General features: G+C 50.2%; 1 protein-coding gene across 1 annotated transcript in view; it reads left to right on the forward strand.

Moving 5' to 3' along the window:
• The first annotated feature begins 2,787 nt into the window (after nucleotides 1–2,787).
• The window catches only part of ALDH8A1 (aldehyde dehydrogenase 8 family member A1), a 48,742-nt gene continuing 23,725 nt past the window's right edge, over nucleotides 2,788–27,804 (forward strand). The window contains exons 1-4 of the mRNA XM_075338258.1: nucleotides 2,788–2,954; nucleotides 6,137–6,284; nucleotides 12,269–12,424; nucleotides 12,504–12,653. Coding sequence (XP_075194373.1) covers nucleotides 2,817–2,954; nucleotides 6,137–6,284; nucleotides 12,269–12,424; nucleotides 12,504–12,653 — 592 coding nt within the window. The 5' untranslated portion in view covers nucleotides 2,788–2,816. The remainder of the gene's footprint in view (nucleotides 2,955–6,136; nucleotides 6,285–12,268; nucleotides 12,425–12,503; nucleotides 12,654–27,804) is intronic.

Consider the following 27,804-nt stretch of genomic DNA (forward strand, 5'->3'; position numbering starts at 1 on the left):
GAGTTGGAGACCGCCATAAGAAAGTGCAGCAGGAGAGGCTGTGTCAGAGGGAGTGAGCCAGGTTTCAGTGATGGCGAGGAAGGAAAGTTTATTAGTTATGTAAAGATCATGAATGTAGGAAAGTTTATTGCAGACAGAGCGAGCATTCCATAGAGCTCCTGTTAGTGGGACTAGGGGAGCGGGGTCTGGGTGGATGGGTATGAGGTTTGAGAGGTTGCGGAAATTTGTGATAGGTTGTGGATGAGGGTTTGAAGTGACAATAGGGATGTGGTGAGGAGGACCAGGATTAGGAGAGATATCTCCAGCAGTGAGGAGAAGCAGTGAGAGTGTTAGTAGGTGGGAACAGGAGAGGCCATGAGATGGTCGTGTGTGTCTGGTGACACTGGGTGAAATGTGGAGGAAAATATCTGAGGGGAAGGTGAGATGGGTGGGGAAGGATGGTGGGAGAGATGAAAAGTTCATTACTGGTTTTAGGGATCAGGGGGTTCAGTAGAAAGTGAAGTATTATAGGGGTGAAAGTGAAGAGATACACAAACATTGTTTACAGTGACTATGTATCCAGTTACCTTCCGGTCACTTCCGGTCTAATTCTGGCCTCCAATGCATCATACTTATATGGTGCATACTTGTCTTGGTGCAAACAAAGTTGATATTGTCCCTTTTTGTACCTCCCAGTTTGTACTCTGCCTGACGACTACTCTTTACTGGATTGCAGCCTTCCATAGGCAGTGATCTCCTGGACCTTGTGTAATTCCATATCCCTGTACAGGGGTTAAAAGGTTTTGGGGTTCTTGGGATCCTGCTGAGTGGGCAGCTTGCTTCTAGTCTTTTCATGACAGCCATCCTGAGTCTGTGGTCCCAGGCAGACATTACAGAAGCTTGTTCAGCTACTGACTGTAGGATAAGCAATAGTTAAGCCGTGGGAATAGCCCACAGGGGGAGGGATCAGTCACTAGGACAAGAGGACAGACTCTATCTTAGTCTAGTGTTCAACAAATGTCGAGTTTAGATGTGCAAGTTCACAGAATACCTTGGTCACATCTAGGAAGCAAGCTGTGGATATAAGGAGCGCAATAGGGTCTTACCGATGTATAGTATGGTGACTTTTTAAAGGAAAACCGCTCACCTGGATTAGTTGTTTGTCTCACAACCAATATAAAAACATATAACAGCTGCAGCCGATCCCACATGCCAAAGGCAAAAGCAAAATAAAAAACAGGAAAATTGTGGTGTACTCCGCGCTGCTGTACAAAGAATCACTCCAAGTAATAAAGCAATGTGGGTGGTTTATTCTACGCGTTTCGAAAAGATATCCCCTCTTCTTCCTCAGGAAAATCCACCAATAACTAATAACTTTGGTGGATTTTCCTGAGCAAGAAGAGGGGATATCGCTTCGAAACGTGTAGGGAACATCCACTTTCCCAGACAATAAATAAAGTGGAATAAGGTTAAGCATACCATTTGTTATCCCAAGTAGGAGGGGGGGGGGGACACTTCCACATCCACACAATAGCCCTCAATAACCACACTCTGACCTCATTGTTGTATAATGCTCTTGGACCTCCCAACGCATTTTGTTGGTGGACTCATCAGGGGAGCGAATGGCCAATAGGGCAAAATTTCTATGATAATGTAATCACAAAATAATAAGTTCCTGCAGTATAATAAATGCTCAAAAAGACATAAACACAAGGCGCTACATACACCTTATCAGAGAGGTAAACAGACGTCCATTGTCTGTAATGTTCAGGCTGTGCCACACGCTAGGTGGGGGGAGTACTTTCTCCCTTTTAGAGCTGATCACATGGTGCATGCCCCGGTAGTACCCACCCACACCTTAGCAATGTTGAAAGTATCTGCTCATGGAGGGATAACTTCCTCTATGTGGAACACAGTGGTGAAGCACAAGTTACTGCGTGGCAAAAAGACCACACAAACAACTAGGACCACTGCAACTGCAACTTCCAATTCCCTTGCTCTGAGGAGGATTGGGGTGCAGACAACTGGAAAAAATCCCTTGCCCACGGGTACCGCTTCAGAACACCCTTACAGCACTAAAAGGCCCATAGGATCCATCAGCAGAATGAAACAGTGACTGCTCTGCTCACATCTCCAAGCTCTATAGAGGCAGACCGGAATGGTCACTGATAGGTCAGACCGCAACTCTTCTGACTGACTGGAATGGTCGCGTGTCATTGCACCATTGCTTTGGGGCTGGTGATGTCGCTGTTGAAAGGCTCCAGCCTACAATCAGTGCTGTCCTAGCACCAATGATAGCTGGACTTCAATGATTCAGGCAGTTTAATTGGAAACATTGGAATAGCTGTGCTTGGCTGTTCCATTGTTTCCAGTGGCGATGAGCACTTTGATGAATAATGTTTCATCTAATAGATTATATAAACTTGGACCCAACAGTTTAACATTGCACTAGTTTTATCAAGCATATTTTACCACTGTCTAGTCTGAGATTGCCTAAGAACTGGACTGTATTACTGAATTTGCCCCAATATGCTGAGATGCAGTGCAGGTCATATGAAATATATTTAGAAATATGTAAGGTAATACAAAATATATATTAAGTTCTCCATACATTGTGCAGTATATTACAATGACCACAGTGTAAATAATTACAGGCCTTGCTTTACCGGACTCTGACACGCAGACCGTTACGTCTGGAATATGTGGAGCTACTGTTTCCCAGTTGTTTATTTGCAGAGTTAGGAGGAGTTTCTCCCGATGAACTTTACAGTCCAAATTCCAGAGTAATTTACCTGTTTTCTACAGCTTGGAACAGAACACGACTCTTTTCTGCCATCATGGAGACTAAAAAAGCTTTACTGCAGCTGCAAAATTACATTGGTGGCAAATTTGTCCCAAGCAGAACTTATATGAATTCATATGATCCTTCTACAGGTGAAGTCTACTGCAAAGTTCCTGACAGTGATGATGAGGAGGTGAGTATTCTAAGTACAGAAATCTTGATGTCTTTTTAAAGTGAAACAAGCTAACATACTAGATAGAGATCAGCGAGCACTACCATGCTTGGGTGCTCGGTACTCGTAATGAGCAGTCGGACGCTCGGATGGGCAGAATTCGAGTACGCAAGTACAGTGCCTACAAGTAGTATTCAACCCCCTGCAGATTTAGCAGGTTTACACATTCGGAATTAACTTGGCATTGTGACATTTGGACTGTAGATCAGCCTGGAAGTGTGAAATGCACTGCAGCAAAAAAGAATGTTATTTCTTTTTTTATTTTTTTTTAAATTGTGAAAAGTTTATTCAGAGGGTCATTTATTATTCAACCCCTCAAACCACAAGAATTCTGTTTGGTTCCCCTAAAGTATTAAGAAGTATTTCAGGCACAAAGAACAATGAGCTTCACATGTTTGGATTAATTATCTCTTTTTCCAGCCTTTTCTGACTAATTAAGACCCTCCCCAAACTTGTGAACAGCACTCATACTTGGTCAACATGAGAAAGACAAAGGAGCATTCCAAAGCCATCAGAGACAAGATCGTGGAGGGTCACAAGGCTGGAAAGGGGTACAAAACCCTTTCCAAGGAGTTGGGCCTACCTGTCTCCACTGTTGGGAGCATCATCCGGAAGTGGAAGGCTTATGGAACTACTGTTAGCCTTCCACGGCCTGGACAGCCTTTGAAAGTTTCCACCCGTACCGAGGCCAGGCTTGTCCAAAGAGTCAAGGCTAACCCAAGGACAACAAGGAAGGAGCTCCGGGAAGATCTCATGGCAGTGGGGACATTGGTTTCAGTCAATACCATAAGTAACGTACTCCACCGCAATGGTCTCCGTTCCAGACGAGCCCGTAAGGTACCTTTACTTTCCAAGCGTCATGTCAAGGCTCGTCTACAGTTTGCTCATGATCACTTGGAGGACTCTGAGACAGACTGGTTCAAGGTTCTCTGGTCTGATGAGACCAAGATCGAGATCTTTGGTACCAACCACACACGTGACGTTTGGAGACTGGATGGCACTGCATACAACCCCAAGAATACCATCCCTACAGTCAAGCATGGTTGTGGCAGCATCATGCTGTGGGGCTGTTTCTCAGCCAAGGGGCCTGGCCATCTGGTCCGCATCCATGGGAAGATGGATAGCACGGCCTACCTGGAGATTTTGGCCAAGAACCTCCGCTCCTCCATCAAGGATCTTAAGATGGGTCGTCATTTCATCTTTCAACAAGACAACGACCCAAAGCACACAGCCAAGAAAACCAAGGCCTGGTTCAAGAGGGAAAAAATCAAGGTGTTGCAGTGGCCTAGTCAGTCTCCTGACCTTAACCCAATTGAAAACTTGTGGAAGGAGCTCAAGATTAAAGTCCACATGAGACACCCAAAGAACCTAGATAACTTGGAGAAGATCTGCATGGAGGAGTGAGCCAAGATAACTCCAGAGACCTGTGCCGGCCTGATCAGGTCTTATAAAAGACGATTATTAGCTGTAATTGCAAACAAGGGTTATTCCACAAATTATTAAACCTAGGGGTTGAATAATAATTGACCCACACTTTTATGTTGAAAATTTATTAAAATTTAACTGAGCAACATAACTTGTTGGTTTGTAAGATTTATGCATCTGTTAATAAATCCTGCTCTTGTTTGAAGTTTGCAGGCTCTAACTTATTTGCATCTTATCAAACCTGCTAAATCTGCAGGGGGTTGAATACTACTTGTAGGCACTGTATAATGGAAGAAAATAATGGGGAAGTCGAGCATTTTTCCGGAAGAGTTCCTGGAAAAATACTCGAGTCCCCCGTTGACTTCCATTATACTCAGGTGCTCGAGTTGTGCCCATCCGAGCATCCGACTGCTCATTATGATCATGGAAGTGCTTGCATCACTAATACTAGCAAATTCCCTAGGGCAAAGCTGAAGTTTATCTGTTTCTCTCGCAGTGCCTTTTTCTGCTTCTGTATACCTTGTATAATTGTAATTTACGTTGATTTCCTGAGCTCCATACGTATCAAGTCAACTGCACAACGTGTGAACAGGTTATTCAATAGGTGTACTCCTTTTGTTTATATGACACCAACATATTCCATGGCACGGTACGGTTCATATGCCAAGTGATGACCGATCACTGTTATATTTGTTTGTTGGTCCTAGTGAAAGATGCCCTGTTCACTGAATATTACTAGTCCATACAAGAATCATCAGGTGGGCCTAGCTCCATGGCCTTGATCAATAATGTTCAGCATAAGAAAACTCCATGAAAAGCTGTTAGTTGAGCGATTAATTTCCTGGTAAAATTTACATATTTTTGTAGATTATTTATTAATTAACCTGTTAGCCCTTAGTAATTAATTTTCTGTGCAATAATAAGGAATACCTACACCATATTGTGTGATTGAATGTCCTTTATGGGTCTTGGGTATTACAGACCACATATTCACAGCCTGAAATTTCCGTACTCATGTTCTCCAATTGGGAAGCAAAAAAATGGTCATATGGCCACGATTACTAATGAAAAGGTATCTTCAAGACTATTTCTTGGCCATCAATGTTTGATCAGTGGGGGACCAACTTTCAGGCTCTTGCCAGCGTTGCTTCCCCTACCGCAGAAGTTATCTGTAGGAGTGTCTGTGTATTGTATTTCATCTCATTCATGTGAATGCACAGGAGAGGCACTGTAACAACGCAAACAATTTAGGGAACATAATACTCGAAAGACCACACAGTACTTTATTTTTACCTATTGTATATAGTGCTATCATATTTCACAACATTTTACAGACACCATCATCAATATCCCTAATCTAAATTATTTAACAGTATTGTCTAGATTCATTAAGCCTGCACCTTCGTATGCCAGTCTCAAAGGACTCAAGGTGTTTTATGCTGGTTTTATGGTGTGAACACTTTGAAATATTGGACCTTCAGTGTTTGGTAGGAAGTTAGAATAGCTTGTCCTTGAGGGTAGTAATTAACTCCAGCGCCACAAAGTAGCAGTGCTAACCACCGAGTTTACAAAACTGATTTGCTGGATTCTTGAGGTCAGACTCCACACTGATCAAATATTCATGACTAATTACTGAGATTATAATCTAATATAATATGTAATTATAGGATTCTAGAAAATAGGTTGCCAATAATACATGGGTAATTTATCCCCAACAGGTTGGGGCTGCAGTCAATGCTGCCAAGGCTGCATTCCCCATCTGGTCTTCTTGGAGCCCCCAGGACAGATCAAAAGTAATGAATAAGCTAGCAGACCTTATTGAAAACCAATTGGAGGAGCTTGCACAAGCAGAATCTAAAGACCAAGGTGATAGAGGATGTTTTTATTGTATAGACCTGCAGATATTAATAACCTTTGCTGGTCTGTAATCATATATCTTTAAAGTATGATAAATGCTGCTGCTTACAATCTGTTCATTGTCCCATGGAATAATTAAAGCCTACATTCCTATCCTGACTAGGAGGCTTGTCCAGGGCAATATACGATTGCACGAACCACTATGACATTGAGCTTGTGTGACGCCCTGGCTAGGCCAGGTAGTCACAGAAAGGGCCCCGCATTACACCAGTCCCCTAACAAGGTGACAGCAGCCAAACACTTAAAACCCTAGTCACCCCCCTCAGTGCTTGGACACACCAGGGGGTGGAGCCAGGTGATTGGACACGCCCACCAAGGAAATCGGATGGCCTGAGGTGGGAAAAGTAGTGAGATCAGTTTGAGAGTTCAGTGGAGGAGGTCAGGCCTTTGTGACAGGCCTGTAGCAGACTGACAGGTTCCAGGGTAGGAGCCCGGGTACCCTTGGCTAGGAGGTAGACGGAGGCCTCTGTCTGCAGGAGCCGGGAAGACGGCTCGGTGGAACCGTGGTGGACTGGGACAGGGTAGTGGCCCGCCGGTACCGACCCGGGGAACCGACATGGAAACCGGAGCACAAAGGGGGGTACTCAGACCCTGAAGCTAGATCCAGAAGCTACTGGGGGCTAGCTAATTAACTGATTGCGGCCAGGACTATAGGTTCTGTCCCACCCAAAGTCCCGACTGAAGATAACAGCCCAATGAGGGGGATAGAAATCCACTGCCACGGCAGAGAGATCCCATGTGTCAGCGGCTGCGGGCAAAGGGCTCCTTGGGCAACCACAAGCCGGGGAGCGGACTCCTAACGTTGCAGGCGCAGGTAGTCCACCATCACACAAACGGTGCAGGGGAAAGGCAGAGACCACCAACCGGGTGAGGGACCAGACTGCAGCCGGCTGCGGGCACCGACCACCATCACCTTGGTTTACCAGAGACTTGTGTGTGTTACTAATCGTGAGTATATCAGTGCCCTCCGGCCGCCCATCTCTCTGCACCGCCGAACTCTCCCCAACGGGTCCCGGGGCCACTATCCCTACCCACGGAGGGGTTAACAACTTGCTGCGCAACATCTCCTCCGGGTGCCCCGTAACTGCAGCGGTGGTGTCCACCTTCACCATAACCCGTGGGTGGGGTCACGAACTCAAACACGGCTCCGGCCGTACACCTACGTCCCCCCAAACCACCAACCCCTTTTTAAATCGGAGTGACCATGGACCCCTGGGTCCGGAGATCCTCGAGCCACCCACTGAAGGTCCGGATCCGAGCGGCTCGGCTGCCGCCGAGCACGGGGCGGCACACTTGCACTACCACAAGAGGTGGTCTACTATCTCACATAGGGGACAATAGGAGAAAATGAATCAAGACTGGTAAAGGGACTTGTTACCACATGTACACTCAGCATATTTGATTTGTATCCCAGGTGGTGATGAGAGTGGAGTTCCCCTTTAAGACAAATCGCATATAAGCATTATGTGATGCTTTACAGGAATCAAACATGAAATTAAGAACTGCATTTATCACTATATATCCTGGGTAATGAAACTATGCTGTATATATAAGCCATCACATCAGGTAAAACACATCATTTGCAAGCACATTTTAAGGTGTTTTAGTAATGGGTCACAGATGAGTCACAAAGAATTCTTTATGCCTGCAAAATCCCAAACAGGGAAAGTTAGCTTGTATGTTAAAGGAAATGAGTTTGCATAAAAACTGAGTTGGTTTGCACTGAATCTACTAAAATAAAATGTGCATGGGTATTTCCTAAAGAAGCAGGCTACACGCCTCTGCCTGTACTGTAGATCAACCATTTCCTCTCAAAGGTACCTACATCAAATGCAGACAGCGCTTTTGTATGCTTCATCCATCCATCTATGAAAAGAGAACATACTGGGTAGCCACATTTCCCAGAAATCATATCATAAAAAATGTCAACTGTCAAAAATATTAAGAGGCAATAAGCAGTTATTTAAGTATTGTACATTGTTTCACTGGTTAGAAGAACTGTAAGCTTATGAGCAAGGCCCTCGCTCCTCTTGTCTTTATTGTCCCCACTTAGTTGTGAAGATTGTCCCCACTTAGTTGTGAAGTGCTGTGGACTATGTTGGCACTATAGAAGTTGTCGCGGGCGGGGAGGAGGGTGTCAGCACACCGCGCTCACCCCTTCTGCTCGGGTCCGGCGGCTGCTGCTCAGTGGTGGCTCGAGCTGTATGCCGGATCCCGGGGGTTCTCGAGCGGCACTCCTCGCCCGTGAGTGAAAGGGGTTTGTTGGGTGTGGGGATTGTTTATAGTCCGTGACGCCACGCACGGTTGTGGTGATTTCACCACCGCTGCTCAATACGGGGATCCCGGGGATGGTGATGCGGAGCAGCCAGGTGTTGTGTTGCCCCTCCGTGGGTAGGGGTTGGTGATCCCGGGGCCTGGTGACGGCTTGGGAGGTGCAGGGCCTGGTGGGCGCAGGGACGCGGGGGCAGCGCTGTGCCTTGCGGCACTGTGGTACTCACTCAGCCTGAGACGTTGACACAGTTTGTACGGTAAACCAAACGGCTGGTAAGACGGTCCCACGGACGGCTGCAATTGCTCTCCCAGTAGGTGACGGTGATGTCCCTCTTCCTTGCACCTCGGTGTACTAGTTGGTTGCGATGGGTCCCCACCGGTAACCCGCTCCCCGGTTTCAAGCTGGACCGGGGGAGCTCTACTCTTTGCCCGCAGGCGCTGGCCCTCAGAAACTGGTGCCCTGGCGGTGGCGGTGTCTCTGTTGTACAGGTTGGGCTGTTGCCTTCACTCGGGACTTGGTTGTTGGGGGATCTACGTCCCCTTCACTGACGGATTCGGCAATTTACGGCGACTCCAAGCCTTGCCGGGGTCTGAGAGGCCCCTGCCCTGGTGCTGACTGTCCTTCGGAACACTGTTCCAGACCACCGGGCACACAGCCTACGGGGTCCTTCCAGGAACTTCCAAACGGTCCCCCTCCAGACAGTCACCGCCGTTGCTGACCTTGCTGACCTGTCCTGCACACAGCTGGACTCCTTCAGGCTTTTCTCTCTCTGTCACCACTCTTGCTTTCCTCCTTTACTACTCCTCTTTCCTTCACTTCCACTTAGTTGTTTACTCTAGCCATGGCTGGGCTACTCCTCCACTCCTTCCACTTCCTCCTCCCTGACTAGACTCCACTAGACTGCCTGGGCTCATCTGCCTGGTACTTCCTGCCTCCAGAGCTGTGATCTCCTCGGTGGGCGGAGCCAACCGCCTGGCCCACCCCCTGGTGTGAATCATCAGCCTCTGGAGGAAGGCAACAAGGATTTTTGGTTCAGCTTAGATGTGCCTACCTGGGATGTAGGGTGTGGTGGTGTGTGACCTGTGTCCCCTGGCTTGCCCAGGGCGACACAAAGTAAAATTATTTATAATACAGTTCTAGTTTATTACTGGAGTATATATTTTACTTTCTGACTGATTAGCGTGAAATAGGTTTATCCTTTTCAAAGAGAAGTTATATAGCAGCTGAGCTGAGGAGTCTAAAGTGGTTGTCCCACAATCACAAACCAAGTTCCCAGTTGCTCCATTCTAAAGGGTGCTTTACACGCTGTGACATCACTACCGATATATCGTCGGGGCCACGTCATTAGTGACGCACATCCGGCGCCGGTAGCGACATCGAAGCGTGTGACACCAATGAGCGACAATCAACAATCGCAATTTCGTTCAAAAACGGTGATCGTTGACACGTCGCTCCTTTCCTTAATATCGCTGCTGCCACAGATATGATGTTGTTCGTCGTTCCTGCGGCAGCACACATCACTATGTGTGACACCGCAGGAACGACGAACATCTCCTTACCTGCGTCCACTGGCAATGCGTAAGGAAGGAGGTGGGCGAGATGTTACGTCCCGCTCATCTCCGCCCCTCCGCTTCTATTGGCCGGCCGCTTAGTGACGTCGCTATGACACCGAACGCACCTCCCCCTTGAGGGAGGAATTGTTCGGCGGTCACAGCGACGTCGCTGACAAGGTATGTTCGTGTGATGCTGCCGCAGCGATAATGTTCGCTACGCCAGCGATCACCAAATGTCGCACAAGCGACTGGGGCGGGTGCTATCGCGCTCGACATCGCTAGCAATCGCTAGCGATGTCGCAGCGTGTAAAGCACCCTTAAAGGGTAACATCCCACCCACCTCCTTCCTTCCTCATTGCCGGTGGACGTAAGGAGATCTTCGTCGTTCCTGCGACGTCACACATAGCGATGTGTGATGCCGCAGGAACGACGAACAACATCGTACCTGTGGCAGCAGCGATATTAAGGAAAGGAGCGACGTTTCAAAGTTCACTGTTTTTGAACGATTTTGTGATCGTTGATCATCGCTCCTTGGTGTCACACGCTGCGATGTCGCTACCGGCGCCGGATATGCGTCACTAACGACGTGACCCCGACGATATATTGGTAGCGTGTAAGCGTGTAAGGCACCCTTTAGTCTATGGGACATCCAGCTCAGCACATGCACTCCATAGCAGATGTCACTCAGGGGTCAATGGTTGTACTTACAGCGCTCTGACTGTACGTTGTCACCGATGCCACCCAGGTGACCAAAGAAGAATAGCTGCAGGGAGAATATCACTTTATTTTCTCACTAATTGTTCCTGTACTGCCTGGGGGTTAGTCGGACTGCTTGGATCCGGGATCGTTGGTTGAAGGGGGTCAGGACCCGGCTTGGCAGACACTTTGATCCATAAAAAGGGGGTATTTACATGGATATGTTTGTGACGCCACCTGCGGGTTGCGGTAATGGTAGTACCGGTGCTGCTGTAAGGAGTACCGGAACAGATGGGGTTAAGCAGCCAGATGTCAGTCCCTCCGCAGGTAGGGAAGGCCCCGGGCTCAGGGTGTTGGTTGTTATCTGGGAGAGCAGTGTGCAGGGGACCAGGGTACTCACTGTGGGTAGTCGTAGTGCTGGATAAGGTTAATAAAGGAGACACACACGCTGTAGGTACACCAAAATCTCTGAGTGCTGCTGCTGCGGGGAGCCCGTCCAAGTACCCAGTCCCACCGGTGTCAAATAGTAATCCAGAGCATGCCTCCGTGCGCAGCTTCGTGTCCGTGTGGGTCCCTATAGCTTGAAGCTGTAAGGTCAGGCTCTTCAGTTTTTAAATGAAGTCTTGCTCCTAAGGGCTGGCACTTGGGACTTCAGTGGGTTCCTTTCTCTGGAAAACCTTGTCCCCGCGGTGTGCTGATGCTCTCAGTCTCTGAGCTCTGGGAAGGTCCCTGAAGGTCCCCTTCCTTTGCAGGTTAATTGTCAGGACGTTGACTCGGCTCCAGACCTAGGGTTCTGTACCCCGTCATGCTCGGTACCGGTCAGTTCTTTTGGGCTTTCTGGTGTTGACAGTCCCCCAAGACTATGTCCATCACACCCTTGTCCAATGTCCCTGCTACCGGTCCCCGACTCCTCTGGTCCCAGACCACTGTCTGCAACCCAACCTCGGTCTTTCTAGCTCCCCGGGAACTAACACTCCAGCTCCTCTCACTTTGAGGGCTCTCTATAGACTCACTACGTCCCTCCTACCAGTCTGCCTGACCCCTAGGTGAGTGGCTCCTTTCCAGCTAGACCATCCCACTGGTGTGTCTGACAGGTCATGATGTGAGGTGTTGATTGTGGTTTGTGGTGCTGTTGGAGGTGACACCGGTTTCTGGGAACTTTCAACCATGGGGGGTAAGTCCTGCACCCTGAGGAAAAGGATGCAGTTCCCTGTAGCACCCTGATATATTCAGGGGCGCTACATTCCTGTAAATGGTACCAATATTGACCCATGTGTGTGATATTTATCCTGCACACTTCAGTACGAATGGTGGCATCTTATTGTCACATACACCCATTTCTTAAGTTACCTCAAATTGTAACCTTTTCCTCTGGTCCTTTTCCAAATTGAACTCCCTGCCTTACGTTTCAGGTAAAACCATTACATATGCACGTACTGTGGACATACCACGTTCTGTGTACAACTTCCGGTTCTTTGCCTCATCCATCCAGCATCACACCACAGAATGCACACAAATGGACCACCTGAACTGCATGAATTACACTGTGCGCACCCCTATTGGAGTCGGTAATATCTACATGTCATTGGTTAGCTGGGTTCTTAGTCACTTTATACTGTCATTCTTAGTTGTGTTTCTTCTTATCAGCCGGTCTCATCAGTCCTTGGAATCTACCTCTATACTTGCTGACCTGGAAGATTGCCCCCGCTATAGCATGTGGAAATACAGTTGTGGCCAAGCCGAGTGAGATGACCTCAGTCACAGCATGGATGATGTGCAAACTCCTTAATGAAGCAGGTATTGACATATGAAAAATTGTTCATTTACTAAAATATCTCTGATAAAATTCTTGACACTTGAAAGAACCTAATACTTAGTAGAAAACAGGGATAAGCACAAATGAAAAATGGAAGGCGAGGGGTTTCATTGTTAATAGAGTTTTCCAGTTTCAGAAAACCCCTGTCCACAGTTGCAGTTTATGTTCTTTACTTACCCTTCCTGTCCAGCGGTGAGCCTCTAACAGTGCTCCAAGGTTCTGCTATTATTTGCAGTGTTGACATCATGCATGTCGACAGTGCGGTAGTCAATCATGAGCTCAGCAGGTCTGAGCGGCTTGGGCTGTCAACTTTTCCAGATCCGCTGAGCTCAGTGATTTTTCTGCCATACTTCTTCACCTTTTTTCGGGGCAGCATTCCAGACTTGTGTAACTTATTGCTCACAGTGCTTAAATGGATGTCTGTGATCTCACTATTATGAATCATATGAGTCACTTCCACTGCCGTGTTTGTAGCGCCAGAACTGATAGACCATGTGATGAGACAACTAGTTGATTCCGATATTTTGCCTGGACCTACACCTCTTGGCTTTTGAATGGATGGATGGATATCATTTCATACTCTGTCAACTGTCATGGCACTCATGATGCAGTTTGCCAATGTTCTTGGCTGAGAGACTGCTATCGATGAGCTGGATTATGCGGTTTCTCTTTTCTTCTGAATTCTTCTTCATGGCTGCTCCTCAATTCCAATCAGTGACCTTTTGCTAGGGAATCAACTTAATAACAAACTGACCTATTAGGGAATGTCAGAACAGGTTGTAATATATAGTATACAGGAAAGAAAAATATTTTTCCACCACCAGTAGCAAAACAGTATCAATGCAGTGACATGAAAAGAATCTGCATAACTAAAATAGCGGAGATGATTGTCTATAAAATGAAGGTGTATAAATAAATAAAAATAGATACAGGCACAATATGAGAAGCATCCGTGGATAAATCCCAAATAGGTATAATTAAATTCTGCTCACCTTTGCAGGTTGTGCGCCCCCGCACAACCCCAGTGAAAGTGTGACAGTCCGGGGTGATCCTGCGTTCTGATTGCTGTATCCGTGCTTGTTGGATCCAGACTTTGGTATCGCTTTAGGTTCCTGAAGTTCACCGGCACCTTGGGATTCAGGTTTTCCTTTGCGATCCTCCGTTCTTCAGCTGGATTCTCTAATGGATTGTCAGGTCCTATGCAGCTATTACCGAAATCCCAGGTAGGGAGTATGCATATAGGAAAGATTTTTTTCGGTCTGCTATAGCGCTTCAGGAACCATTTGCTGATATTTAAATGTTGTATTTTTATTTTTTATTGTTGAGCTCCTATTAATACAACGCGTTTCAGCAATTAAATATGCTTTCATCAGGTATCAGTATGTTACCTGATGAAAGCATATTTGATTGCTGAAACACGTTGTATTAATAGGAGCTCAACAATAAAAAATAAAAATACAACATTTAAATATCAGCAAATGTTTCCTGAAGCGCTATAGCAGACCGAAAAAAATCTTTCCTATATAAAATGAAGCTGGTCTCACATTCTACGCTGTAGTGGATGGTGATATATGGAGCCTGAAAATCAAAAGTTTAAGTATTGTTACCCTTTTGCTCGTAAGCGTAGCCCTGACCTCCCGGGACAGTTGGACTGCTCCCCTAAATCGGGAAGGTTCACTGAATTCAGGACGGTTGAGAGGTATGCAACACAGTCCCTGATAATGCACTTGTTGGTCATTTTCTGAATAACTTACCAGTCACAATTTTGTGAACACCAAGTTAAAAAAAATAATTAAATGAATTGAATTGAACTGTACCTTTACTGTAACTTGGGTAAGATTTCAGCTATTATCCACAACCTGCCATAGGCTTCTTCTGATGGGATGTACAGCCGTTGCTTGGCATAAATGACTTATTAATGACTGCAGTCAATAACAGCCCCCCAAAATACATCTCTTTACAGATGTCTACCTTCAGTTTGTATGTTGTTCTTATCCTAAAAAATGAAATGTTAATATCTCTCATTATACAGTACATGACAAATATCACTAGAGAATGTCCAGATTTGCTATCTCTTATCACATATTTTAGTTAGTGAACTACTTAGGCTTTCCTTTATTGTGGAATAATGATGAGCGAGCATGCTCGACACTGCTTGGTACTTGATCGAGCATCGGGGTGCTTGGGTACTGCCGGTACACAGATGTGTTGTTCGTGAAACATCGAACATAAAGCACAGGATCACTTCAGTGAATGTTGCGAGCCAGCACTACAGTGAGAGCCTCTTGCAGTCTCTGAATGACTCTCACTGGGGGTAAAAATAAAGGTTTAGGATCTAGTGTCCAAAAACAAAACTCCTCCCTCGCTCCACCGGAAGTGCTCTATTTATGGCTGGCTGAATGTGGGCAGAGAGCCGAACTGGCCAGTCATTGACTTCCATTATACTTGTTACTCAAGTTGAGCACGTCCGAGTATCTGACCTGCTCCAATCGAGTTATGAGCATTTGAGCATTGTAGTGTTCCCTCATTATTTCGCGTATCGAGCATTGTACTACTCACCCATCACTAGTTTGGAGGTATAGTGTTTTGACTTCATGGAACACGATTCCATCTTCAAGGGTTCGTTCATATCTAAGTATAAATACACGAAGTGCAATTCCATAAAAAAAATGGGATGACACTTGCACCATTGTTAAACAGTAAGGCAGTATTGATTTGCAATTTTTTTCCTCAGCTATTTTGGCCTAGGACAAAAATGTAACATGCTGCTTATGGTTGTATATATTGGACAAGACTTGCCAATGCAAATCTATGTGGTCAAGAAAAAAAATGTACGGCACATGGACAATCCATATGTCGTACGATTTTTAAGGATATATTACCATTCTGTAGCACTGAACAATTTTAAATGGTCCTGTAATGATTGTAGAATAATAGTTGCTGAGAAAAAAAATGCATGTCATACAGATGCTAGGAGATATTAAAATTGCACACTCATGTAAGGAGATAGTCTGGCTGATATGTTCCCCTTGAAGACATCGAATCACATGATTGTATCGTAGAATTGTGATGTACCTGCTATATGGTCTATAGTGCTAACCGCTGTCAATGAGAGGTCATTGTTTTCCTTTTCATTTGTTGTATAATGTTGTGCACTGTGCTGTGAGGAAGCTGAATTCAGCCCAGTAATAGACAGGGTAAGAGACAGTTAACTTTGGGACTAGCCTATAGGAGAGGAGCAAGCATGCAGAAAACGGTGACTGTGTTCCTGTTAGCATAGAGTGGTTAGGGAAGATCTTGATAGGACGAGAACTAGTGTGATGTGAGCTGGGAGGCACAAGGCAGCAAGCACCATTAAAGAACCTTAGACAACTGAGATCCAGGTCAGCAGGCAAGTGGGCAAAACCTATTAGTGAAAGAATTGAAGGAAGATGTGAGTCCAGTTTTAGCCAAACATGGGGGACCGTGTGAAGGAGAGGTGCTGCCCAGATGAGAACACAGATGAGGGAGGCGGCTCTAGGAGTGGCTCTTGTAAAGGATCACAGACTGCTGTTTGGGTGCAGTTTTCACAGCGTATCATATTGACCTGTGTGTCCCTGCACCAGGCAGATGGAGGTTTATCTGATTTGCTCTGCTTGTTTACCTTCCACATGTAAAGTGCCATCATCCAAAACCAATAAGAAAGGAAGAGCCCGGACTGCTGCCCCGAAGGGGCTCAAGGGAGGGCTACATGACTAGGAGGGATGCCAGGCCATAGGGTTAATAAGGGGTTAATTGAAGAAAGTCAGTTTGGGCGCGAAATCTGGGGGTGGTGCTAAGGGTCAGCTAGGATCAGGGGTCAGTGTGATTGGTCAAGGGGTGGTGCTATAGGGGGTCGTATATAGGGCAGGTCAGAGGGGGGTGGGCCATTCCTACCTGGACAGTGACTGTAATCGTTACGGCTGGATCCTGAAGATGGAAGACTTCATGGCGCAGATGAAGAGGATGGCGGAGCAGCGTGGACAGCGGTGGATGGAGGAACAGCTGCAGCGATGGACCGGCGACGGCGCTGAGGATGGGACCCCCCTGCCTCCGAAGCGACAGCGAAGAACGCGGCCTCCGGAGCGCCTCAGCTCTGAGATGACGCCGAGGAGCCGGCAGCGGAGACGGAGCCCCAGTGGAAGTGCGGCGGTGGATCCGGGAGCCGGGACGTTGCGAGGCCCAGGCCGGAAGTCGGGCCGCGGGCATCAAGGCGGCGGGGCGGTGAGCGACATGGCCGGCCTCCCCTCCTCTTCCGGTTCGCGGCGCACTGTGGTGACGCGCGTGTCGCGGCCGCGTGACCCGGCGCGGTCACCTGGCCCGGCGCGGTCACGTGACCTGCCGCGCTCACCTGGCTCGGCGTGCCCTTGTGATCCGGCGGGCTCACCTGACCCGGCGCGCTCACCTGACCCGCCGCGGCCGCGTGGCCCGGCGCGGTCACGTGGGTCGGCGCGGTCACGTGGGCCGGCGCGGTCACGTGGGCCGGCACGGTCACCTGACCCGGCGCGGTCACGTGACCCCTCATACTCACCTGGCCTGGCGCGCCCTCGTGATCCGGCGGGCTTGCCTGACCCGGCGAGGTCATCTGACCCGCCGCGGTCACGTGTGCCGGCGGGGTCGCGTGTGCCGGCGGGGTCGCGTGTGCCAGCGGGGTCGCGGGGGCCAGCTGGGTTGCGCGGGCCAGCGGGGTCGCAGGGCACGGATGAGGCCGCAGTGGCATCAGCGGCACGGGCAAGGAAACGAGTGGGGCCTATGCAGGAGCATAGGGTCCCAGTGCCGGCGGGGGATTCTGTACGGAGACGGCCCGGATCAGCAGGGCCCGGCTTTTTGGCACAGAGGAAGGACAGCGACGGGACGGCGTCGGGGTCCGCTGGAGCGTGCGGGGATGCCGGCCGGCATGCCCCAGGCAGAGTTTACGTGGAGGCGCCAGCGTCTGGATCGTCGCGGACGGCGCGGAGGATATGTGGTGCTGCGGGCGGACGGGGTCTAAGGTCGAGTCTGCCGGACGGCGGGCTCCCTGGACCTGGGTCCAGTGAGGAGGATGATGCCATCGTGGAGGAGGACGTCGCGGAGGACGACACCAGGGACCATATCGTGGATGTCGGCGAAACGACTGGAGTGCGTCGCGGAGGACATGTGACGGCTGTTTCGGGATCTTCTCGGAGTCAGCCTGGTAAGACCACAGTTTTTCCTATTTCTCGTACACCTGGTTTGGCTATGGATGGTGAGTCTGGTGATATGGATGGCGTGCAGGGTGTGAATGTGGTTGGTGGTACGGGTGGTTTGCTTGGTGGCCCGAGTGGTGGGCAGGTCATGAATGCGGTGCCGGGTGACGGCAGTGTGGCATCCGAGTTGTTGAGGTTGGTCAGGGGTTTGTTTGCCCCTGTGGGGGACCCTAGCATGGTGTGGCAGGGAGCGACGGGGCAGGAGGTTGTGGCTCCTGCGGCTGGAGGGGTTGCCAGTGGCAGTGTGGTTGGTGAGCCGGTGGTGGCGGCTCCCGCTGCCGCAGCTGCGGCTCCCGCTGCTGCAGGTGCGGCTGCAGTGGATGTTGTTCGCTTAGATGACAAAGCGAGAGGGGAAGTGTATGTCTGCTTTGATGGGCCGTTGGGGGCGCATCTGAAGCAGGAGACCAGGGAAAAAATATGGAAGGATGAATATGTTGAAATATTCTCATTGCTTCCGTTGGAAAAGTTTAACCTGGATCGGGTTAAACCGGACGAGAGAAAAAAGGACGAGGAAGAACGGCGGCGTTATCACCTTATTCCTCGCACTTTTCAGAATTGGTTGCAGGCCTTTGTGATACTGGCCAGTGTGGTGGGGGAAAAGGCTCCGGATAACTGTTCGGCGCTTTTTTGTTATCTGGATTCCATTTGTGAAGCGTATAGGACCTACGGGGGGACTGCTTGGCTACGGTATGACGAGCAGTTTCGCCAGAGGAAAGCGGTCAGACCCAGTTTACGGTGGGACCACAAAGAAATCAGTCTATGGATGCGACTGATGGCTGCGCCGAAGTCGGCATCGCAGTCCTTTCCAGGGGGTACCGGCGGGGGATCATTTGGCACCCCGCCGGGGCCCAAAAAGGGCGTTTGCTGGCAGTTCAATGAAAAGGAATGCCGATTTGGTTCCTCCTGCCGGTTCAAGCACGAGTGTTCGGGCTGTGGTGGCGCCCACAGTTATCTCAAGTGCTACCGGAAGGGAAAAGGGAAGGCCGCAGAGTCTTCGTCAAAAAGGGAGGACCCCAGTGAGGGTAGATCGGATGGCGCCGTTTCTAAGTAGATAACCGGATCGGGTGTCGGCGGAATTGTTGAGTGAAGGTTTTAGTTTTGGTTTCAAGATACCGTCAGTTGTTAAGACGGGAGAGATTCGTTTAAAAAATTTACAGTCGACTCGCCTACATGGTGAGATTGTTGCAGATAAGTTACAGAAGGAGGTGGAATTAGGACGGATGGCGGGGCCTTTTGATGCCCCTCCATTGCCTGACGTGGTGGTGTCCCCGTTGGGGTTGGTCCCAAAAAAGGAACCTAACAAGTTTCGGCTGATTCACCATTTGTCATATCCTACTGGCAGGTCGGTGAACGATGGTATTGATCCGGAACTGGTTTCGGTATCGTATGTTCGTTTTGATAAGGCGGTAGAATGGCTGAGGAAGCTGGGTCGTGGCTCGCTTTTGGCAAAAACGGATGTGGAGGCCGCCTTCCGTCTGTTACCGGTGCACCCGGACAGTTTTCACCTGTTGGGGTGTTGGTGGGAGGACAAGTTTTATGTGGATTGTTGTTTGCCTATGGGCTGCTCAATTTCATGTTCCTATTTTGAGAAGTTTAGCTGTTTTTTGGAGTGGGTAATTAAGGAGGAGGCGGGCCTAGATTCAGTGTTGCATTACTTGGACGACTTTTTGTGCATGGGACCTGCTGGATCCTCGCAGTGTTCCCTTTTGCTTCGGACAGTGGAGCAGGTTGCTCGCCGCTTTGGCGTTCCGTTGGCGCCTGAAAAAACGGAGGGTCCGGTTACTGTTTTGAAATTCCTGGGTATCGAGCTAGATACAGTTGCCATGGAGTGCCGCTTGCCGGAGGACAAGCTGGCGGATTTGAGGCGTTGCGTTCAAGGGGCCATTGAGGCCAAGAAGATTCGTTTACGGGATTTGCAGTCCCTGTTGGGAAAGTTGAATTTTGCGTGTAGGATTTTGCCGATGGGAAGAGTTTTTTCCCGTCGCTTGGCTCAAGCCACTACTGGTGTGTTGCATCCTTTGCATTTTGTGCGTTTGAAGGTGGAGCACAAGGCGGACCTGAGAGTGTGGTCCCGTTTTTTGCAGCTGTATAATGGACGGTCATTGTGGCTTCGTGAGGTGGTGTCCAATGGGAGTTGGTCCTTTATACGGACGCGGCGGGGTCCAGTGGTTTTGGGGCATATTTTGGGGGGAGATGGTGTGTCGGCAGGTGGCCTGATTCGTGGCGGGTTTCCGGTCTGACTAGGAATTTGGCCTTGTTGGAACTTTTTCCTATTGTCGTGGCCATAGAGGTTTGGGGACAGGATTTGAAAGACAGAAAGGTGCGTTTCATGTGTGACAACCTGGGGGTCGTTCAGTGTGTTAACAAGTTGACAGCTGATTTCCCCCCGGTGGTGGATCTCTTGCGTCATTTGGTGTTGAAATGTTTGGAGTTGAACTTGTGGGTCTGCGCTGTACATGTGCCGGGGGTGCTGAATTCCGTGGCTGATGCTTTATCTCGCTTCCAGTGGGACCGTTTTCGAATGCTGGCGCCGGACGCAGAGCAGCAGGAGACCGTGTGGCCCGTCTGGTTGTGGGACCTGGTTTGCAGCCGGCCTGGGAATTGATCAAGCATTCGGTGGCACCCAGTACGTGGCGCAACTATAATGCAGCGTGGGACCGTTGGCTCGAGTTGGTTGATGAGGTGGGAGGTGATGTACCCGAAGGTGACAGTTTATTTAGTTTTGTTCATGATGGGCAGGGCAAAGGAAGAAGGCCTTTCGTGGTCGGCGGTGGCGGGCAGGTTGGCTGGCATTGCTTTCTTTTTCAGGTTACTGGGCTGGAAGGATGTCACTAAGGATTTCTGGGTGCGCCAGGCGTTGAAGGGTTACCGTAGGGCGGGGGCGCACCGAGACCTTCGGCGCCCGGTGTCTTTTGAGCTGCTGGGCAAGCTGTTGTCGGTTTTGCCCCGTGTGTGTTTCTCGGAGTATGAATGCCAGTTGTTTGGGACCGCCTTTGTTCTGGCCTTCTTTGGGGCGTTCAGAATTAGTGAATTGGTGAGCAGAAACACGAGGAGTCACGGAGGTTTGTTGTTGGAGGACGTGGCATGCGGTATGGATGCGGTACGGTGTTGCTTGAGACGGTCAAAGACGGACCAGCTGGGTAGAGGTCGTGTGGTGGAACTGTGGGGTGTACCTGGTTTAGCGGAATGCCCCGTTAAACGGCTGTCGGCGTTTTTAGAAGTGAGGGGAACTCGCCCGGGGTCCCTTTTGTCCCACCAGGACGGGTCAGCCTTGTCCAGTTACCAATTTGTCTGTATCTTTCGGAGGTGCCTGCAGTGTTGCGGTCTCAACGAGGCTGAGTACGCGTCGCATTCCTTTCGGATTGGGGCTGCGACTCAGGCGGCTCGTTGGGGCCTGGGCGCGCAGGCTCTCCGTAAGATTGGACGATGGGACTCGGTCAGGTTTAGATCTTACGTCCGGCCAACTTTGTTGTGAGATATTGAAGGGGGGGGGGGCCTGGGGCGGTATTTGATTGGTACTCATTACCCCTTTTCTTCCACGCGTCCCCCCCCTCCCCCATGTTGTCACCTTTTGTTTTGCAGGTTTACCATTATTGGTGTGGGTGCTCGGTCACTCATACGTGTATTGGGGGGCGTTTCGTGCGGGAATACGACCGGACGGCCGCCAGTTGGGGGTCCCCAGGGAAAAGGCGACGGTGCGATGGATCGGCGTCAGGGGTATGCTGTGGAGTGAGGTGTTGCCTACCTGGTGCCACCATGCACAGTTGGATAGAACACCGGACGTGGTAGTGCTACACGCGGGTGGGAATGACCTGGGTCTGCGGGCTTCCAGGGACCTGATCCAAGATATAAAGTGTGACTGCCTGCGGCTCCTGTCCTCCCACCCGGGTTTAGTAATCGTCTGGTCCGATATGGTTGCGCGGCGGGCATGGCGGCGCGCCAGGTCGGTGGAGGCGGTTAACAGAGCACGAAGCAAAGTGAATCGGGAGATTGGGCGTTTTATTTCCCGGGTCGGGGGTGTCTCTGTTCGGCACCCAGAGTTGGAAGCGGCGTCCGCCGACTTGTTGCGGCGAGACGGGGTCCATTTAAATTCGGTGGGGAATGATATTTGGGCCTTAGGGCTTATGGAGGGGGTCAAGAAGGCTTTGTTGGTGTGGGAGGACTCGCGCGCACAAGGGGTCATGCGCACTCGCGGTGGCGGAAAGGAGGGGGGTGTCTGAAGGTGGGGGTTTGCACAGAGGAGAGGACGGAACCCAGTGCCGGAGCGGGTTACCTCTAGAGGTGCAATTGTTTGGTAAACGGGTCCTTGCTGGGTTGAGTCTCAGCGGGACATGGTGTGGGCAACATCTGGCTTGGGCTCTCGAGTCGGTGTGTTGCGGCTGAGGGTCAGGAGATGGGCTGATGTTGCAAGGAACATTTTGGTTAACCTTCAGGTACCCCCCCCTCCTTTTTCGGGGGTTCTTCAATGAAGAATTGTATTGTTATATGGTTTATGTTTTTTGTTACTAATAAATGGGGCTGCTGTGGCCTTTATATCCAATGTCACGCAGTGTTTGTGTTTATTTTAGATAAGAACCCTGGGGGGTAGGGGGATGTTGGGTGTAGGTCAAGGCCTTTAGTCAGACATTCCGGAGTCAAGGAAGAGCCCGGACTGCTGCCCCGAAGGGGCTCAAGGGAGGGCTACATGACTAGGAGGGATGCCAGGCCATAGGGTTAATAAGGGGTTAATTGAAGAAAGTCAGTTTGGGCGCGAAATCTGGGGGTGGTGCTAAGGGTCAGCTAGGATCAGGGGTCAGTGTGATTGGTCAAGAGGTGGTGCTATAGGGGGTCGTATATAGGGCAGGTCAGAGGGGGGTGGGCCATTCCTACCTGGACAGTGACTGTAATCGTTCCCGCCCGCCCGCCCTGATTGTGGATTCGACATCGACGAGGAAGAGGAGGAAGATCGTATTTGTTGCAGCGACGGAAAGGAGGGGGGTGTCTGAAGGTGGGGGTTTGCACAGAGGAGAGGACGGAACCCAGTGCCGGAGCGGGTTACCTCTAGAGGTGCAATTGTTTGGTAAACGGGTCCTTGCTGGGTTGAGTCTCAGCGGGACATGGTGTGGGCAACATCTGGCTTGGGCTCTCGAGTCGGTGTGTTGCGGCTGAGGGTCAGGAGATGGGCTGATGTTGCAAGGAACATTTTGGTTAACCTTCAGGTACCCCCCCCCCTCCTTTTTCGGGGGGTTCTTCAATGAAGAATTGTATTGTTATATGGTTTATGTTTTTTGTTACTAATAAATGGGGCTGCTGTGGCCTTTATATCCAATGTCACGCAGTGTTTGTGTTTATTTTAGATAAGAACCCTGGGGGGTAGGGGGATGTTGGGTGTAGGTCAAGGCCTTTAGTCAGACATTCCAGAGTCATGTATCTCCATATGAGATAGAAGAAACCATGAAGTGTGCTGCCTTGTGCACTTAAAGGGGTATTCCCATCTTCTAGATCCTATCCCAATATGTAGTAGGTGTAATAATAATAATAATAATATTAGCAAATACCTCACATTAGAAATGTGACAACGCATATAGTCACAGTTGGCTAGTTAGGCTATGTGCCCATGCTGCGGATTTACCGCGGATTTTGCCGCGGATTTGCCGCGGATTTGCCGCGGATTTCCCGAAAATCTGCAGCAGCGGCACTTCCAAGCCATTTCAATGGCATTTTGGAAATGCTGTGTCCATGCTGCGGATTTTTCCGCTGCGGATTTGCCGCGGATTTTGATGCGGAAAAATCTGCAGCATGTCAATTATTTGTTGTGGATTTTGGTGCAGATTTGGGTATAGAATGGTGAAAAAAAAAAAAAAATCCGCATCAAAATCCGCGGTAAATCCGCGGCAAATCCGCGGGTGCGGATTTGCCGCGAAAGTCGCGGATTTTCATGCAGAAAAATCCGCAGGTACATTCTACCGTGGACACATAGCCTTAGTTGCTTGTGGTCGTAACCATAGATACCAAAGGTCTTGTAGTGCCCTGAACATGAGGTAAGTGACATAGTGAATCAGAAGAACTATACTAAATTTCTAATTGGAGGTATTTTTTAAAATTCTTATTATTACACCTACATATTGGGATAAGATCTTGAAGATGGGAATAACCCTTTAAGTGTGTTGCCAATTAAAGAGAGCTTTGTTTTTATCATCGTGTCTGTTGTTCTTATCATAAAGACAAAGGGTCCTGGTGATGGGCAGAATGAGACAGGACTGAATGTGAAAGTGCTCATAGTGGCAATGTCAGCTTACACATGTCGCGGACGGGTGCCGCATCCGCTGCAGCAACCGGGGCTGCTCAAGTGACGCTCGGATTCAAGATCGTGTCCTGGGCTCGAGAGGTGGCTCATGCAACCACCCGTCCTCGCACACAGTGAAAAAGGGAGGTATTTACAGGGGAGATTGTCTGTGATGCCACCCGTGGGTTGCGGTGATGGGATGGTGGCACCGCCATTGCTTCTCGGGGCCTCCGTCCGGGACCGATAACGTGGGGGCAGCAAGGTGGTATCCCCTCCACGGGTAGAGGAAAGGTGTAGTCCCGGGGCCAAGGTGTAGGTATGGAGCAGGGCTGGGGTGCTGTCGGCAGGTTGGACCGGATGACACCGGTGTACTCACAATTAGGAAGAAATCACACCAAGTCTGTATTGTAAACCAAGGTCGGATGGCGGTCGCCTCTGAAGGGGTGTTCTGGTCCCGCACACGGGTTGGCAGTGTAGGGGCCCTTCCTCCTGCACTCGTGTCTTGTGGTGTATGGATTAACCCCATGTGGAATGGAAGAAATCCGCTCTCCTGCAGTTTTGGACGCAGAGGGAGCCGTTTCCCGCAGACGCTGACCCGTGGGACTTCAATGGGTTTTTGGCGGACACCCTGTCCCCCACGTTGGGCTGCCAGTCTGCTCTATCTGGGCTTCTCTCTCTTCGGCAACAAGGCCTGGTACCTTGTCCCGCTAGTCATTTAACAAGGGGCTTGAAGCTTGCCTCGTCCTAGGATCCAGGTACCCCGCCTGTGCATGGCCTCCGGACCGTATTCCCGTTGTTGGTACCGGCGGGCTACAACCATGCCCACGGTCCACTTCAGGTCTCCCGCGACCGGATCTCCATCGCCTGTGGCCCTACAAAGCCGTCTGCCACCTAGTCTGTCCTCCCGTGGTCCCAGGGCTCCAACCCTGACCACACTGCACTTCAGCTCCTGTCACCGACTCAGCTCCATTCTGCACTGAACTGTACTCAAACGCTACTCCAACTGAACTGTTCCCACCCCCTGTCACCTCAAGACCCCTAGCTGTGCGTTCCCATCTGCCTGGTCCCACCCACTTGTGTGTCCTGGCTGTCATGCAAGGGTGACTAGGATTTGTGGCTGGTGTTCCTATGTGTGGGATGTGTGTTGTTAATTCCCAAGGAGGAGGCGATTCCTTTACCGCTTGGTGGGCGGTACAGTCATCTGTGACTACCTGGTTTTGCCAGGGCGTCACACACACACACACACATCCAGAACTTTCACTTTGCTGTAGAGTGTCGCAGTGCCGAATATACAACACTCGCCCATGGCTACCGCTCCAAGTCACGTTACACTCTCTTAGTGTGGCACCCCTGAGGTTCTGCATGCCACAGGGTACTGCGCCTCCATTAAGGTGCGGTATCTATCTCAGGTAAGGAGGGTGTTAATCACCGTTGTTCCACATCCACACACTACATACAGCTTAGGAGCCTTCATATAGGGTGGGTTGGCTCAGGGTAGGCAGTGTGGTGGTCATAACGGTCATGGGACTTCTCGGTCACTGAAGCTAGCCACCTGGGGGGGTGGCTTCCATCTGGGGTAGAAGTAGGCATAACACTCTCACATCAGGGCAGACCCGTCAGGACCATAGTTCTGTCAAAATATCTCTTGAAAACTTGGACTTTAATGGGCCCTGAGGCTTGGAGTGGAAGCTCAGCCGTGGTACCTAACTGTCACCCTAGAAATAGGACTCTTACTCCCTCTCTCTCCAAAGACCGGTGGTGACCCCTTACCGTATCTGGGATTGACCTGAACCCATCATGGCAGTGACCAGTCTGACCGGGCTGGCAGCTGAAGTTAACTACACTGAGTAAACTACACCCTGAACCCGCAGAGACTGTGTTGGCTCGTCCTAACCGGCGCTTCCGCCCAGTGTACTGCCCCGCGGGCTCGGCTGCGACCGCTGAGCCGCTCAGATCCGTGCTCGCACTGCGGATGGTGGCTTGAACCTCTCACGGACCTGGGGGTCACGTCGCTCTGCAAGGGAGTTGGCGCTACACGCGGGGATGTGGGGTGTTTGGATTTGAGGTGATAGTTTGTGACGCCACCCACAGGTTGTGGTGATTGTGGACACCACTGCTGCGGTGAAGGTGTGGGGGCCCCCGGGAGCGATGTAGTAGCGCAGCTAGGTGTTTACCCCTCCGTGGGTAGGGGATGTTGGTCCCGGGGTCCGGTGGGCCGAGGCCCGGGTGCAGGGTGTAAGGTTGCGGTGCAGCGTGGCGCAGTGCCGGATGGCACTGGTGTACTCACTCTCACACAAGACACTGGAGTCACTGGTAAACCAAACGGAGTGATGAACGGGGCTTACAGCCGGCTGCAGCTTTTCCCAGGTTAGGTTGGTAATGTCCGCCTTTCTCCTGCACCTTTGTATGTGAATCTTGACTCCTGTGCCTAAGCACCGGTAGTCCGCTCCCCGGCGTGTATCTGTCGTAGGAACCCGTTTGCCCACAGACGCTGGCCCTTTGGATCTCTGGCCCTTGGTGGTAGCACTTATCCGGAATGGTTGGGCTGTTTCCTTCAATCGGGACTTAGGTGGGAATGAACCCCTGAGGTCCAGCCCGCAATCAGTTAATTTGACTATGGTGGTGGCTTCTAGCCTAGTTCGGGGTCTGAGAACCCTGCCTGGTGCTCCGGTATCCAGTTGGCTCCCCGGTTCGGTTCCGGCGGGCCACTACCCTGTCCTGGTCCCTTACAGTTCCACCGGTCATATTCCCGGTCTCCTGCAGGCGGCCACTACCGTCTGCCTCCTTGCCAATAGTGACTGGGCTCCAACCCAGCCACTGGAGTAGTCTTTGGCAGGCCTGAGCACAGGTCTGCTTCTGGACACAACCTCTCTCCTTCACGGTCAAAACCACTCTCTCTACTCCCTTGAACTTGACTTCTTGGTTCCAGCCTCCAGGCCTGTGAACTCCTCGGTGTGTGGAGCCAACCGCCTGGCTCCACCCCCCCTGGTGTGGACATCAAACCTGGAGGGTGGTGACAAGGCTTTTAGGTTGACTGCTGTTACCTAACTGGGAAGGGGGGTGTGTAGTGTTGTTGTGTCTACCTGGGATGATCTGGATAGTCCAGGGCGTCACATTCCCCCTTGGTTTAATGCAGACCGTCCACGGGCTGCCTGTCCATCACCGGTTTATTTTGTTGTAAACTGCAAAAAGGTAAACACATAAACATTTATAATAGCATATTTACATCGTCAAGCAAGATTTCTTTTTCTTCCCTATGGGAGGCGCATCACTTTAACGTTTAACATATATTTTTAATAGAAACGGGTCCATGTCCTTCCGCTTCCCCACCCAAGCAACCTAGCCTTGATGCTGCCCCTAAGAAGTGGGCAGCACCCCTTTTCCCCAGTCCGGATCAGGAGCAAACCAACCCCTCTCCCCACTGAGGTGGGTGTAGGTGACCAACTCTCCAGGGATCAGGTCACGGTCCGGGTGGCCCATAGGCAGGTGGGGGTACACGTCCCGACGGGATACAAACACCTCCTTCTCCAAGCTGGGCTCAAACAGGAATCCCCACCCCCTGTCGGGGTCAAAGCGTCGGACCTGGCCCTCGTACCTCGGGCCTCGCACAAGGAAGGTGGCACA

Source organism: Anomaloglossus baeobatrachus, chromosome 3 (assembly GCF_048569485.1).
Source record: "Anomaloglossus baeobatrachus isolate aAnoBae1 chromosome 3, aAnoBae1.hap1, whole genome shotgun sequence".
NCBI lineage: Eukaryota > Metazoa > Chordata > Amphibia > Anura > Aromobatidae > Anomaloglossus > Anomaloglossus baeobatrachus.